This window comes from Trachurus trachurus (assembly GCF_905171665.1).
Source record: "Trachurus trachurus genome assembly, chromosome: 9".
In the NCBI taxonomy this organism is placed as follows: Eukaryota; Metazoa; Chordata; class Actinopteri; order Carangiformes; family Carangidae; genus Trachurus; species Trachurus trachurus.
Window position 1 is genome coordinate 8,706,712 of NC_139895.1, and position 15,539 is coordinate 8,722,250.

At 41.0% G+C, this 15,539-nt stretch overlaps 1 protein-coding gene across 1 annotated transcript in view; it reads left to right on the forward strand.

Moving 5' to 3' along the window:
- Positions 1 to 15,539, forward strand: part of adamts3 (ADAM metallopeptidase with thrombospondin type 1 motif, 3) — a gene marked incomplete at its 3' end in the record, with an annotated part of 186,279 nt that overhangs the window by 128,570 nt on the left and 42,170 nt on the right. The window contains exons 11-14 of the mRNA XM_083978186.1: positions 9,503 to 9,616; positions 11,090 to 11,235; positions 12,722 to 12,897; positions 14,508 to 14,641. Coding sequence (XP_083834312.1) covers positions 9,503 to 9,616; positions 11,090 to 11,235; positions 12,722 to 12,897; positions 14,508 to 14,641 — 570 coding nt within the window. The remainder of the gene's footprint in view (positions 1 to 9,502; positions 9,617 to 11,089; positions 11,236 to 12,721; positions 12,898 to 14,507; positions 14,642 to 15,539) is intronic.

A 15,539-nucleotide genomic window follows, 5' to 3' on the forward strand; every position in this document is an offset into this window, starting at 1 on the left:
TGTTCGGGAAAACAGGTGAAGTCAAAGCTTTTTATGTACAATACTTTAAGTTCCAGTAATTTAAACACTGTGAATCCAGTTTAAATGAACTGGAGTTGGAATGTAAACTATAAAATGTAAAAAAAAAAAAAAAAAAAGTTGAAATTTCTTTATTTGGATAAACCCCTCGAGATGAATCATCTCGTTTTCGTGGGGGTCCAAACATATAGACAAACATGAACTCATCGTACAAACATGTTCTCAACAATACAAAAAAAACACAAAAAACAGTCCACAACAATAAAACAAACAAAAAAAGGACAAACCACATAAAACTGGAACAATACAACCGTAAGAAGGCCACAAAAGAACATGCAGCTTCATGCAGCTTCAATGAAAATATTGGAAAAAGGTTGTCTGCTCCGACCGCGTACAACACAAAGCAACAGTTAAAAATCAAAGGTAAAGAATAAATAACTAAACTTTTCATATTCTGATTGTGCTTCATGCAGATTATATAAACACTTTGTTAAAGTCAGACGACCTTCAGTGTCACAGTTACAATATTAAAAACATGTTTAAGGCTTCAGAACAATTGTGGTACAAAGAAACAATATTGAGTTGTTCTGAACGGGGAAAAAACGGGAGAAAAGTCTCTGAACGTCTGAACGTCTGGTTCAAACAGCTGGACTGTTTCTGAAGAACTGAGCTGAAACACAAAACTTTAACCATCAGCAAAACCATGTGGCTGATTCCAGATGTTGCAACGTGAAAATAAAGTCACATGGAGCTTCAGACTTTAAACCTTTTGTAGCTTTGATGCTGAAAGACCAAGTGTGACAAGAAAGACAAGACAAGACAAGACAAGACAAGGCAGGTTTATCTGTATGGCCACACAGTTTATCTCAAACGGCTTCACATAACAACATCCTCTGACCTCAGGCCCTCACATCGAGTGAGGAAGAAACAAAACAAACCAGCAGACAGAGGAGGGATCCTTCATCCACAGGACAGGACAGGCAGACGTGCAATAGATGTTGTGAGCAGACAGAAAAACAATTCACAACCTGGAAGGTGGGAAAACATGAAACAACGGCTTTACTTTCACAACAATCGTCAACAGTAGGAGCAATAAAACACACCGCCCACCAATGTTCCCTCTAATTTTCAAAACTCCTGAGCAGAAATTCAACTCCCCTGAGCACCTGCTTGAGCGACTGTGAGCGAAAGCTCAAGCATGTATATATATATATATATATATATATATATATATATATATATATATATATATATATATATATATATATATATATATATATATATATAGGATGATATATAGGAGCGCCACACTCATTACTAATCATCATCATCAACTAATCATTATATTATACACACACACACACACACACACACACACACACACACACACACACACACACACACAATGTAGCTATATGTATATGTATGTATATGTATAATATAATGATTAACTCATTGAGTGTCACGCTCCTTTCCAAAGTAGTCAAGTGTACCGGCAATTTAGACGTTTTTTGTAGAGCCACAGTGTATTCTGTATTATTGCCACATAGCCAACACATACTGTGGCTTATTTGAAAGGTGAAACTTTCTGCTTCAAATGGCCACAAACCATGTGTTTCTATGTGCCTCGATCCGTTCCTGAGAAAACTCAAGCTAAACATGGCTGGGTTTCACCAAAATCCCTCCTTTTTTTCTAGAAAAGGAGTATGAAAGGTGCTCTGTTTGTGCCTGTCGCTCTTCTGACACTCGCATTTCTAGATCAAAGGGCTCGTGTTGTAAGATAAATATACCGTAGATGACCAAATAATCGCCCGCGTGCAAATACGCGCCTGTGCTCTAATAGCCGCCGGGGTCCGACCTCATTTGGCATAATAAACGCCGGTTCAATTAAACGCCCGGGCGATTAAGTGTTTACCATAGTCTTGCACAGAAAACAAAAGTTTTTTTTTAACAGCGCTTCACCGGCTCTCACCTCTTCTGTCAGTCAGCCCCTCCTCTCGCTCTCTCTCTCGCATGCAGGCCAGGCGCGCGTGCACACACACACACACACACACACACAAATACAGGCGCGCTAGACTGAGGGATATAGGGATATGGATAAATGCGCTAATGTACAGTGTTGAAATTACCGCGATCGACCCGTTAACGTTCATAACACTGCTCTGATCAGCTCCCTGTGTCGCGGTAACACAGACAAACTGTCTTTTTATTTATTGTCTGATGTCAATAGAGATGCGTCGGGGGAAAAAGTAGTTTTGTTCCAGTGGTGCTATGGTGAGCTCCTTGTTCTTTGCATGAAGGTCTGGTGCTGCTCATTGCAAAAATAAATTGTAGCCTGTTGGGGATATTCGAGTGCGCAACTTTTTTGTCTTCTGCGCAAAGAGGTGGGGAGCAGTGCGCAATTGCGCAGTAAAACACCTTAGAGGGAACAGTGCCGCCCACCTACTGTACATCTCCAAACATCCCTTCTAAAAGAGAGTCAAGCATAACCAACCCATAATCATCTGAGACTTAATAATAATAAATAAAAAATCAAATGATCAAAACAGCCCTTAGACCTCAATAGTTTCATCCCCGGCACGCAATGAATCTTGGGATGTTCGAGCGACAGAGAATCAGTACTTTGATCCTTCATTGCTCAGGAAATGGAGCGTCATTTGAAGAAGCCGCCACAGTGGGACGGTCTAGGCTTGGATGCAGACCTGTAACTGTCCTTCACATTTTGTCATTTAGGGTATATTAAAGCAGAAGTAAGCGATCCGGTGGTTTTGGCTAATGCTGCGTTCCAGGCAGGCTTTTGAAACCGTAAATTACAGCTTCAGGTCACGACTTACGACTTTGTAGCGTTCCAGGCAACCCACTCGTGTTTTTCCGACCTGTTTTACCTGTGAAAGTCACTATAACGGCCACTCGTAACTTCCGACCCGTGAACTCGCACCAGATCGAACTGGTACGACTTCACAGGTCAGAAAAACACGAGTTACGAGTTTCCTTGAACGCACCATAACAGTCCTCGTCCCTACGTCACCACATTCACGCGCGTCCCTTGGCTGCTCACACAGCCCTGCATGCCGTTCTCTCTCCTCATTGGATAAAAACTGTAGGATACGATAAATGTTTTCTCCTCGGCTCAGAGCAGAGCAGAGTGACTGACAGACCCGTGTTTCGGTCCAAACACTCTATAGAAGTGATTGCTGTCGGAAGATATAACTATTTAAGACTTATATTAACACAAATATATCACTTACTTCTGCTTTAAGGGTTTTCTTGGGAGTTTTTCCTCAGTTGATGTGACGGTCTAAGGGCAGAAGATCTTGTAATGATGCGAAGCCCTTTGAGAGAAACTATCAGTAAAAAAAATGGGTTATACAAATACAGTTACCCTGACTTGCCTATTCAGACCTGGCTCGTTTGGAGGGAGGGTTTGACCCCAAAGATCGGTTCATTTTGTTCATATTTGAACACAGCAACAACCTTTTCTTTTTTTGGTCTGCATTCAGGCTTCAACTGCGGTTTGTACCGGGTCAGGTCTTTGTTTTCAGGCCCGTTGAGACCTCTATTCCATGGTTTTTGTTTTTTCCCAGGTAACCCTTGCTCCTCCTCCTACCCCTTCCAGGTCAGATTTTTGACCAATGAGAGAACAGTTGGTTCGTGCATGGCATTTGTTAAAGGTGTTGGCTACAAGTTTAATTCCTCCCAGACAGTAGGTGTTGCACTCGCACCGCTCTCGCTCCAACCTTCAATTGTAGGCTACTGGTTACCAGCTACACCTATAGGGAGCGGCTAGTAGCTAAAGCTAAGCTAATGCTAACCATATTCAACGAGCAGCAGCTCCGGTGTTGACAGCATCTGAATCATTTCACACTAACTCACCTGCAGGCGAACACGACAAACCGGAAACGTTAAAGCAGAAGTAAGCGATATTTTTGTGTTAATATAAGTCTTAAATAGTTCTATCTTCCGACAGCAATCACTTCTATAGAGTGTTTGGACCGAAACACGGGTCTCTCAGTCACTCTGCTCTGAGCCGAGGAGAAAACTTTTCTCGTATCCTACAAGTTTTATCCAATGAGGAGAGAGAACGGCATGAAGGGCTGTGTGTGCAGCCAAGGGATGCGCGTGAATGTGGTGACGTAGGGACAAGGACCAATAGATCCATGACGTTCTGTGGATGTATTATTTTTGAAATATTAATGGTTTTGATGAAAAAGTTGCTAGGACTGTTACCATGGGAGTACAAACAGGCCAAAAGAAAAAATGCAACGGTTGCATCGTTTTAGCCCTGCGAATCAGAACAAAGGAAATGAGCCCCTGGTCTGAACACAACACACCCATAGTGAGACGACCACCATGATAACTAGGGCTGGGACGATATGCTTTTCTCCCGATTCGATTCTTCTATGATTTTTTGGATGGCGATTCGATTTAAATTGCGACTCTATGATATTGCAGATTTTCTCAATTTTTAGTCTGCATTTTTAACATTTATCTGCACACAAATACTGTAGGAACCTATAAATTAACATACTTCATTATAAAGTGAACTTAAACCCTTTTCAAAACCTGGACGCTCTGTATGTAAAAAAGGCTAACAAATGCACATTGCACAATATTAAAAAAAATTCCCCCCAAAAAAATCGATTTTTGAAAAAAGAAATCGATTTAAAAATCGTCAAAAAAGATATCGCAATATTTATGTGAATCGATTTTTTCTCCCACCCGTAATGATAACCACTCACTCAACATCTCAGCTGCCTCATTGACGACCACGACAAGACGTTAGACCACTGTGAAGTGTTGGAGTTCACCAACACGTAAACGTGATCAGTTCACCCTCAGCTCTCTGAAGGTCGTAAAACACAACAGCTGTTTACCCCGAAGCGCCGCCGTGTGACCAAGTCCCGCCTCGGAGAGCGACCCGGCCCAAGTCTGAAGGGACGTCCATCGGAGAATTGATCAAACTCGTCCGAATGAACATTGATCGATGTGCGAATCGATCAGGGGCTGTATACAGTGTTTGCACCAAACAGGACTGAGTTCACTGACATGTTAAGTATCGGCATAATCTCCTCCTTACGTTAATAGAAAACATAATTTAGTTGCAATCATGTTTTCCTCCAGAGTGAATTAACTGTAGCAAATTGTCGTTCAATCTCCAGTCTGGCAGGAAACAATATGTTGTTGCAAACAGGCTTGTCATTAGAGCTGCAATTAGTTATTCAAGTAGTTCATGTTTTTGATGGTTGATCAATCACATTTGTCATTTTTTCAAACAAAAATACCAAACATTTACACTGTGCACATTTACAGTTTCTCTAATGTAAAGATTTCCTGCTTTTTCTTTTAGAATCTGATAATAAACTGAATATTTGTCATTTTTATACTGTTAATAGTTAACTGTGCTGCTTTTTGATGTATTTTCTGCCAGTTTATTTACTTTAATAAAAAATAAATAAATAATAAAAAGCATGTTGATTACTAATGACAAAATCAATTAGCAGCAGCTTCACCTTTATCACACTGATATTAAGTTCCCTGTTGTGTGTCTGATTGTGTGACATTCAAAAACTAATCAATTAATCGTCAAGTTTCACTGACGCCATACCTAAAAGCTAGACAAAAATATATTTAATGAAATATTGACTTGAACTCAGGTTCAGTTTCATTGTCTATTCTAATTATTATCAGTGTATTGATTTGAGATTAAAGTTTTTTTTTTTAATTATCATTATTATTATTATTATACAATAGATCCATAGTCAGATAATGTAATGAGAAAAATTCAGTTCATTCTCTAACATCAAACATCCCTCTGCCTTTTTTTTTTTTTTAAACCTCCTTCACTGACACTAAGAGCCAATGAGACATGAACGTATCACAGCGGTGATCTGCTGCTGCCTGCTGTGCTGAGATTACAGGCAATGACACAGCTCATTTTGATTTTTCACTGCCGGCAAAATTGCAGGAAGAACCGGACCGAAACTCAAAGTGTTACACATGAAGCTGACAGAGTGCTGCTGTCTAGGGTTTTATGGACCTCAGATTGATCTAATATTGAACCCTATGCAGCTGTTTTCAAAGTTTCCTTCAGAGATTTCTAAATATTGCAGGAGCAGCTGAAGCTTTTGACAGCGCTGATCACTCATAACGCACCAGAGATCTGCACTTCGGTCTGAAGGCAGACAAGCGCTGATCATCAGCATCATCAACATTACACGGTCATTACAAGGGCACCCGTCAATCAGTGGGAGGAAACCTGTAAAGTAGTTTGTGAAAAGCCACAACTCAAAAATAACCAATGAGCTCTGAAACTGCAGCTTCATTCAGAGGGAAAGGTTTAAAAAAAAGTGCAGCAGTGAATGCAACTCCACCACCAGACGTAATTGAATCTCTGTGGATGAAATCCTGTAGATCTGAACTCACCACACAGACAGACCACCGACCACTTTTTTAATTAGCCGGCCAACCAGAGCAGAAAACAAAGAGGAACAACAACATTACCCTCTGAATTAACACAGATTAGCTTCCTGTCATCTTCAAAACCTGACTAACAGCTTGAAAACCAGATAAATAAACCTATTCAATTCATTCCCATATTATTATTCCCATATTATTATTATAAATTACTGATAATCTACATCCAAACAGAACCACAGTAACATTTATTCACGTTCATTTGACCTGTTCGCCACCGTCGGGGTAAAAGGTGGAATTATGTTTCTGCAGGGCTGAACGTAAACCCAAATTGAGGTTGTTTGATGCACAACTTATCAGACAGACTTTTATGTTTTGTTTTGTTTTTATCTTTGATTTTCATATAAAGTGGAGTAGGCTCAGTGTGCCGCTGCCTCAGTGTTTCATCAGCGATGAGGATACAAATGCATACAGTAAAGCGTGTGGGGGCGCAACACAACCAAACAGACTTCTACATCTCCCTCCCTCCCTGCTGACTCTGATCTCTCTTTTATTTCATTTGTTTTCCCAATCTGTGGAGCTGCCCATCGAGTCAAGTCCCCTCACAGTCGATGGCCACTCCAGCACTGCAAGCTGAGATTAAAGCACTGACCTGCAAACAGTGATTACTGGTCTGCAGCACACACACACAAACACTCCACATTGAGTCCACTCAGGGTGTTAAATTATTACCACAATCATTTTCTAATTAATTTATGTTTTGCTTTCACTGTGGAGGACGACATCCCCCTGTTGCATCAATACATTTTGGACAATTGAGGTCACGGTCTCGGCGGCCGACCACCAGAGAGAAGAGAGCCGAAGCCTGATCCTCTAGGAGTTTTTGTCTGAGCGCTGAGCTGAAAGAGTTTTTTTGTTTGTGTAGAGAAAGTCATTAAATCCAGTTAATTGTCTTGTGTACGTCTGCAAAACCAAGAGAGACTGGACGAGGAGACGTGGCGGTTCAAATATTAAATTGAACTATTAAATATTCAACTAATCCCAGCAGGTCGAGTTTGAGAATTATAAATCTTTCAAATCTCATCCACAGATGAGTTGGACAAAGAAAGTTTTTCTGAGTCAAGGTGATCTCTGAAACTCCTTCAGTCTATTTTTCATGGCGTCATTAAAGGGTTTTTACTGTTTAAGTAGAAAGAGATTCTCCAGAGGTTTAATAGGAAGTGGAGAGAACCAAGGCCTTTTTGTAGAAGTGATGAACAGCACTAATTATACTGATGATTAGAGGTCTGTCTTCATCTAATACTGGGTTCCCATCAACCTGGCAATGATGGATTTGACTTGAAAGCACTTAATGTTTCAAATACATCCTGCAAAACACATGTAATTAGAGACAAGTCACGTTGAGAGTCTGAGATTCAGGGTTTGCACTGAGGGATATTAGGTTGTCAATTTGCTGCAGTGCCTCCGACTTTACATTTTGCAAAGTCAATGTGTTGGTGAGCCACAGTTTTCACCTTTCCCATCTGTTTAATTTACTTGTTCCGTACGATATATAAAGAATAGATGAATGAACCTGCAGTACAAGACATCATATACATTATTCCCAGAGTAAAACATGCTGTCATGTTTTATGAACCCAGCGTCAACCTTCAGGGCCCTTTTCAATAGAATTGACAGGCTGCTTTAGATGCACATGTTGGCTGACAAAGTTATAATTACATTTACATTCACACAAACTATAACTACATATTTAACCTTGGGTTGTTGCAGCTACATTGCCTGGTTGATAATCCTGCCCTAAAGGCCACATACAGGATAAAGCTATTAAAGCTCCATACAGTTTAAAGGTCGATGTTCATGTGTAGTGTGATTATAAAGCAGCTCTAGGTTCTATATTAATACTGTGAAAGTATCAAAGCCTCAATCCACAGAGAAATGCACACAGCCTGCATTCAGAAACTGAGCCTTAAAACCAGCCGTCAGGACTTCCTGTCACTTTGTGATGTCACCCAAAGCCCGGCCCCCTCACCACCTGGACCAACCACAATCCAACACTTGCAGGATTTGGTTTCTCTGAGTGTTTTAGTCTGAAATTTGCTCTATTTTTTCATTGAATCTCTCAGAAAACAGTCAGCCAATCAGAGGAGAGAGGCTCAGAGCCTCTTAATTTCTGACTGGCTGACACCAAACCCAGAGAAGAGCTGATCTGAAAGAGAAAAGAGGAGAAACAACGCTGAGATGCATCAACACTTCAAATAAAGCACAGAAACACTCAGCAACAACTGTGTGCATGAGATATGGAATTAAAAAATCCTTCAACGCCTTCAAAACCTTGCAGTTTTTTCAGAGAGAGGATTATAATTACCCAGAGTGGAAAATAAGTGCAGCCATAAAACAAAGGGAGGTGATGAGGAGCTTGTTCTCATTTTCAGCCACTTCAGCAACACTAAGTCCACATTTAAGATCTGAAACTACAGAAAAGAGAAGTGTTAGTTAATTGTGTAGATCAAATATAACATGGTATATATTTCTGGAGTCATTTGATCTCTCCACACGGTTCTACCAAGAAAGAAAAACAACTGCAGCTCACGACAGAGAGAACAATGTCAACCAGAGGAGGAGAGAGAGCTAGACCTGCTTGAGACGAGCTCTCAGAGTTAATTGATGTTCACAAACCCTCCAGGCGAAGGAAGGTCTGGGGTCGTTTGCAGCTAAAAGGACACATTTTTAAGGTTGTCTCAAATGAGTCCCATGTTCATCTCTAATCCTGGAAACAAACCTCCGACCACCCGCTGCAGAGCCGAGGTTAACATGAATGAAAACCTCCTCCATCGGCTTAGTTTAAAGAGCTGATACAGAGGCTTATTTGTTTGATTTCTGTGTGTAAAACTGATTCAAAGCATCATAATCCTCTTTACTGAGCCTCATTTGCAAACGTAGTGTGTGAGTGATACGGTAAACATACAGTGTGTAGGTTTTATTTTCACTGTCACAGCTGGAATTTATCTTTGAAGTCAGCGATGTAACGCAACCAACTGTAAATCATCTCCGTCTTCTCTTTTTGTTTCAGTTTCGCACGTTCGACCCGTGTAAACAGCTGTGGTGCAGTCACCCCGACAACCCGTACTTCTGCAAAACCAAGAAGGGGCCGCCTCTGGACGGGACCGAGTGCGCTCCTGGGAAAGTGAGTTATCTCTTCGACCAATCAGAGAGCTTGTTGCCAATTGCAAATGTTTAGCTTGGTGTCACTGGTAAACCAGCGTGAGAAGCTAAATTACTAAGCTAATTAATTAGCCAATAGGAAAAGCAAAAGCTGCTGGAAAATGGAAACGAAAAATGAAGTGGGAATCCAGCGATGTACAGTAGTAGTGTTTGGTGTTTGATGTTGGTTTTAATTGATTGATTTATTGTCCTTTTTTAAATTCTTCTTTACAATTCCTGTTTTTAAGCCTGAATAGTTATTGTAATCTTTTTTTAAACTCTGAGATATATTGAGGAAGCAAACCTCATTTACAATATAGCCGACTCCGAGACAAAACACAAAACATTTTAAACATACAATGAACACATCAGAAATACCCAATCAATACAGCATTCAAAGATAAATACGGAGCCTCATGGGATTTCTTGGTTTCCCTCATCAAACTCATCAAATACACAATCCAACGACTCCAAAACGCTCTGGTGGACAAGTTGAGGTAAATTCAGAGGCTGCTTGCTGAAAAACTGCCCCTGACGGGAACGCGCATCAGCGGTTTTGCATGAATTTACCTCTAAAACAACTCTGTCTGGTAACGGTCTGTTATTATCTCATAGCGTGGTGAATGTGCAGGTCACAACTTGTCCACCAGAGCGTTTTGGAGTTGTTGGATTGTGTATTTGATGAGTTTGATGAGGGAAACCAAGAAATCCCATTAGCCTCCAACGTAGCATAGCTCTGAGCAGCTCACGGCTCTGCTCCGCCGTTCAAAAAATAGCTTGCACCGACTATAGGGATTATGACAATGGGCCAATTTGCCAAAATGTTGAACTATCCCTTTAAAAGATATTAGAGAGTTAATATAGGATGGTAAAAGACCAGTGAGAGCTTTAAAAATAAATAAAATCGAATGTCTTTCTCGTCCACATCATCTCTGGTGATAAATATGTTGTGTCAGCATCGATATTACAGCCAAGTGCAATGAATAATTGCGTCATTCTCATAATCTGCTGCTGTAAAACTTTCCTGTCGAGGCTTTTAACTACGGTAGATTTGTTGAACCTGGCTGCAGGAATCTTTTTCTCTCCCATGAGCCTCGGTGAGGTCCAGCGCCGGCGTTGGTGTTGATCGAGGTCGGCAGGCTCAGCAGGGGCCGGTCAAGTTTTCCACACCACACTGGCAAAATAAAATAAAATAAAATAAAATAAAAAAAAACATTTCTTTGCAGACCTGGAAAAGGGTCTTCCCCAAACTGTTGGAAAAACACACTATTGTCTGAAATTTTAACGTATTATGTAACTTTAAAATTTCCCTTTCGTGCTTTTTGCCCAAACCAGAAACTAATCTAACTAACGTGTTGTTGCATTTTTTCCTCATGTTATCATCATGTGTCTGAGTCTGTAGAGAGAGGAGGTTTCTGTGTTTGTCTCACTTCTCTCTCTGGTCGTTCCTCTGCAGTGGTGCTACAAAGGTCACTGCATGTGGAAAAACCCCAACCAGGTCAAACAGGACGGGTCCTGGGGCTCCTGGAGCAAATACGGCTCCTGCTCTCGCTCCTGTGGAACCGGAGTTCGTTTCCGGACGCGTCAGTGCAACAACCCGGCGTAAGTGACCAAAATTGTATGGACCATTAAAGGGATACTTCACCCAAAATCTATACAGTAATTCACCAATTTTCTTCTAACCGTCATGCCAAGGAAGGGTTTGGAGAACTTCCAGAGTCATCAAAACGCTTTAGGAGTTCCAGGGGGGGTCCGGCTGGCAACGGGTTTTCATATAATGGCGGCAGATAGAGTTCACTTTTGAATCGTCCAAAACACACATTATGAAACATCCAGATACCTCCATACTGCTCGTCTGTACTGACCCAAGTGTCCTGAAGCTGCCACATGGAAAAGGAGCAGTTGGACGTAAAATAAGGTTCAATTATGGATTTAAATTGTCCTAATGATAAAAGTGAGGTAAGTTTCAGATGGTTTTGCAGAGTTTCCCAGGTTGCAGGTGCACAGTAAGAAAAACTGGACTTTCCAAATTCAGTGTGAACAGAGGGAACCTGCAGTGTGAGCCGGTCCTAGTCCTAACCCGTATATGATATAGACTTGCATTGAAAGATACTAAAGAGTTAATATACAGTAGGATGGTCGAGTGAGGGCTTTAAAAATAGGGCCATTCAATTTTAGAATACTGGCTCTGTTGATGTTTGTGCGCATGCGTGAGACTTGCTGCCAGATGTTCGTTCGTCGTTGTAAACCATTGGATGTTTGATGTAAACACGGATGAACATCTCACAGCAAATCTTGTGCAGCCAATGGGAGCGACTGCTGCAACAAGGCTAAAAACAGAGATCAAATACATTTTTTCCGAACAACTTTTTCATGTGGCGGCTTCAGGACACTTGGGTCAGTACAGACGAGCAGTATGGAGGTATCTGGATGTTTCATATTGTGTGTTTTGGACGATTCAAAAGTGAACTCTATCCGCCGCCATTATATGAAAACCCGTTGCCAGCCGGACCCCCCCCCCCCCCCCCCCCCCCCCGGAACTCCAAAGGCGTTTTGATGACCCAGAAAGTTCTCCAAACCCTTCCTTGGCATGACGGTGAGTAGATGATTGGTGAATTATCGATTTGGGGTGAAGTATCCCTTTAATAATAATATGATTTTTTTTTTTTTTTTAACAGTTTTTGTTTCAAACCTTTAATGTTTACCGAAGTAGAGATCCAGTTTGGGCCTCAGTGTGTCAGGTTTAAATACGGCCTTCCGAACCTGTGGTGGTCAAGCATTATTCATGACACATCAAATAACCAGGAAGGTCCAAATACAAATTGTAAGAGGATATTTATTAATACTGTAGCTGCATTTCATTTCAAAGCCTTGAAAGTCCATGTCTCCAAATGGATTGAAAGCACTTTAAAGGCACTTCCAAGGCTTTGAAGCGGCTGCATCATCTTTCATTCCCATGAGCCTCCGAGCGTCGCAGCATCATGTTTTGTTGTTGTCCTGTTCTCACTTTCAAAGGAATTCCCACTGTCTGATCCTCTCATTTCACCCCCCCCTCCTCCCCCAACTCCTTCTCTCTCTCCCCCCGCAGCCCCTCGAACGGCGGCCAGGACTGCCCGGGAGTGAACTACGAGTATCAGCTGTGTAACACCGACGACTGCCCCAAGCACTTCGAAGATTTCCGAGCCCAGCAGTGCCAGCTCCGCAACTCTCACTTTGAGTTCCAAAGCGCCAAACACCACTGGCTGCCGTACGAGCATCCCGACGGTAAGACAGAAGAAACTGCTAACAGATGGTTTGTTCCATAAAGTTGTTGTTTATACTGTGAAGTACAGGGATTTTCACAGTTTTTTACTTTGTCTTCTCTTCTGCCCGATTCTCTGGTTTTCTGGTTAGTTTGTTTTGACTTTTTTCAGCCTCTCATCATCACGGTGCAGCTTTTACTGTAACAACCGTTCGACCTCCAACCGTCCGTCATGCCGTGCAGATGCAAAACTGTTTCAATCTGTTCTTTATCAGTCTGACTCTTGAGCCGTGAAGCTGTCGGCCACACGCTGTGAGCTAAAGTGTTCAGTGTTTAAGACTCAGTCGTGTAGAAAAACTCGCCAAAAAGATAAGTAAGAAACCTCCCAGAGAGAGTTTTTCTAACACACTGTGATACAGTTTGACAATGAACTGTAGGTTTTACATGTTTTTATTAGTGCAAACTCAAACTTTCAATACCTGAAGGCACAAATTATGATAATGGGATGTGGAGAGCTCGAGGCCAAAGGAAAGAAAATGTAATTTTATTATGAATCACTGAACTGAGATCAATATGAGTATGACATTGGTCACACATAGAGACAAACTCCTCTCAGTCTCAGTCCTGAGTCTTTATTGATGTTGTTTCTTTTTATTATTATTGGTTGCTGTTTGGGGATGGGAGAGTTTACAGTATGACTGCAAATGTTGTGATTAGAACCAAACACATAAACCAGTGCAGGTTGAGTGCATTTATCTGTTTTTCATATAAAGTGGAAAACAGACTTTGAGGAAAGTTTTATGAGGCATGGTAAATAAAAAAGAAATCATTACACATGCAAAAAAAAAAAAAAAACATTTTCACTCAAGTTAGAAAAGCTTAGCTGCATGATAAGTGTGGTGCTGTGTTATGTTTCTACTTGGAGATTCCTTTTCTGAGTTATTGTCTCCATATGGTAAACCCCAGCAGGCACATTTTGTTGATTATCTTTGAATTTTTTGTTCTTTTTGAGGCTTTATTTTTGACACACAGTGAGAGAACGACATAAAAGTTAGTGAGAGGAATGGTAGGTGACATGCAGGAGAGGAGACGGCCACATCTTGGATGGTGACAGAGTCAATTAAAGCATGAGCAAGATGTTTCAAGATAGGAGGATAGGACTCAGCTTAGTAATTGAGGTAATCTAATACCCACAGGTAAATGGTTCCAGTCATTTGAACATAAATGCTTTTCTACCTACTGTATTAATTGTAATTAACTGTTGTGAGGGACTGAAAAGTAGGGATGAGTACAGTAGATTGCCTGGTTTGATAGATGTAGGTTGCACAAAATACTGTTTTAGATAAGGCGGGTAATTAAGGTAAATGCATTTAAATATAAATTGGAACCAGTGTATCTGTCGTCTGGTATGTAGAGAAGAGAAGTGAAGAGACATTGAACAATGGTGAGTACGATAAGGACAATCAAGTATAAATCTGCAAATTCTATTGTAAACTTTGTTAAGAGGAGCTGGAACATGTTTAGAGGAAGAAATGTACACAACATGATCACAGTAATCTAATATTGGAAGGATCAGTTGCACAACAATAAATAATAACATATAAAAGTCCTCTTATTCCATTTTTCTTTGCAGCCAACAAGAGGTGCCACCTGTATTGCCAGTCAAGGGAAACGGGAGACGTGGCGTACATGAAGCAGCTGGTGCATGATGGGACGCGATGCTCCTACAAAGACGCCTACAGCATCTGTGTGCGCGGAGAATGTGTGGTAAGGATTAGTTTGTTAACATACGGTGTTAAAAAGCTGCATTACTGTAGGTAACAGAGCACAGCAGAGCAGCAGCAGCAGCAGCCGCCACGGGCTTTGAGTTAGAGGCTTTGAAGGCCTCTAATGAATGACACAGTGTGATGTTGGTAAACTGCTCGATCAGCATTAGGCTCAGCTTTTGAACACGCTGCGATCAGATGCAGAGAGCTCGCCGCCCGCTGCTGTTTTAGGAGCAGGTCTCATAAAGGACGAGCCTTATATAAAAGGCTTTGATTCATTACTGCCAGCGTGACAGAAATAAAACGAGAGTGTCAGTGTATATAGGCAGCGTGAGTAAGAAACACGTCGTCCCCGTTACAGCCTCGTTTTCATCTCAGTGCAGCCACAGCGTCTTGAAGCACTGAAGTGTTTTAAAACTACACAGCGTTTTATTCTGGTGTGCTTAACTTAACATCTTTAACACCAAAAACACGTCTTGGAGTTGATATCTAAGGGATACAATAAAGTAGAAGCTTCTTGGCTTTTAATGTGCACAAAAACAGAAATGGATGCTCAGAAACATCATGGCATGGCTGCTGTGTCCACATGCACAAGATAAAAAGCCTTTATCATGATGAGTAGATGTAAATCAAAACCAAAGCTGCAATTTTGTGGCTTTGTGTGAAGAATTTTTGGTGAAGGTGAATTTTTTTAGTAATCTAGATCAGTGTTTTTCAACCTTGGGGTCAGGACCCCATGTGCTGTCGCCTGGAATTCAAATGGGGTCACCTGAAATGTCTCGTAATTGATAAAAAATATTTTTTTAAAATACAAATATTTTTTCAACTAATTATTATTCTTTTTAAAATTATGACATAAATCGAGTTCAAATAAAATGCAGCATATAAAAATATGAAAA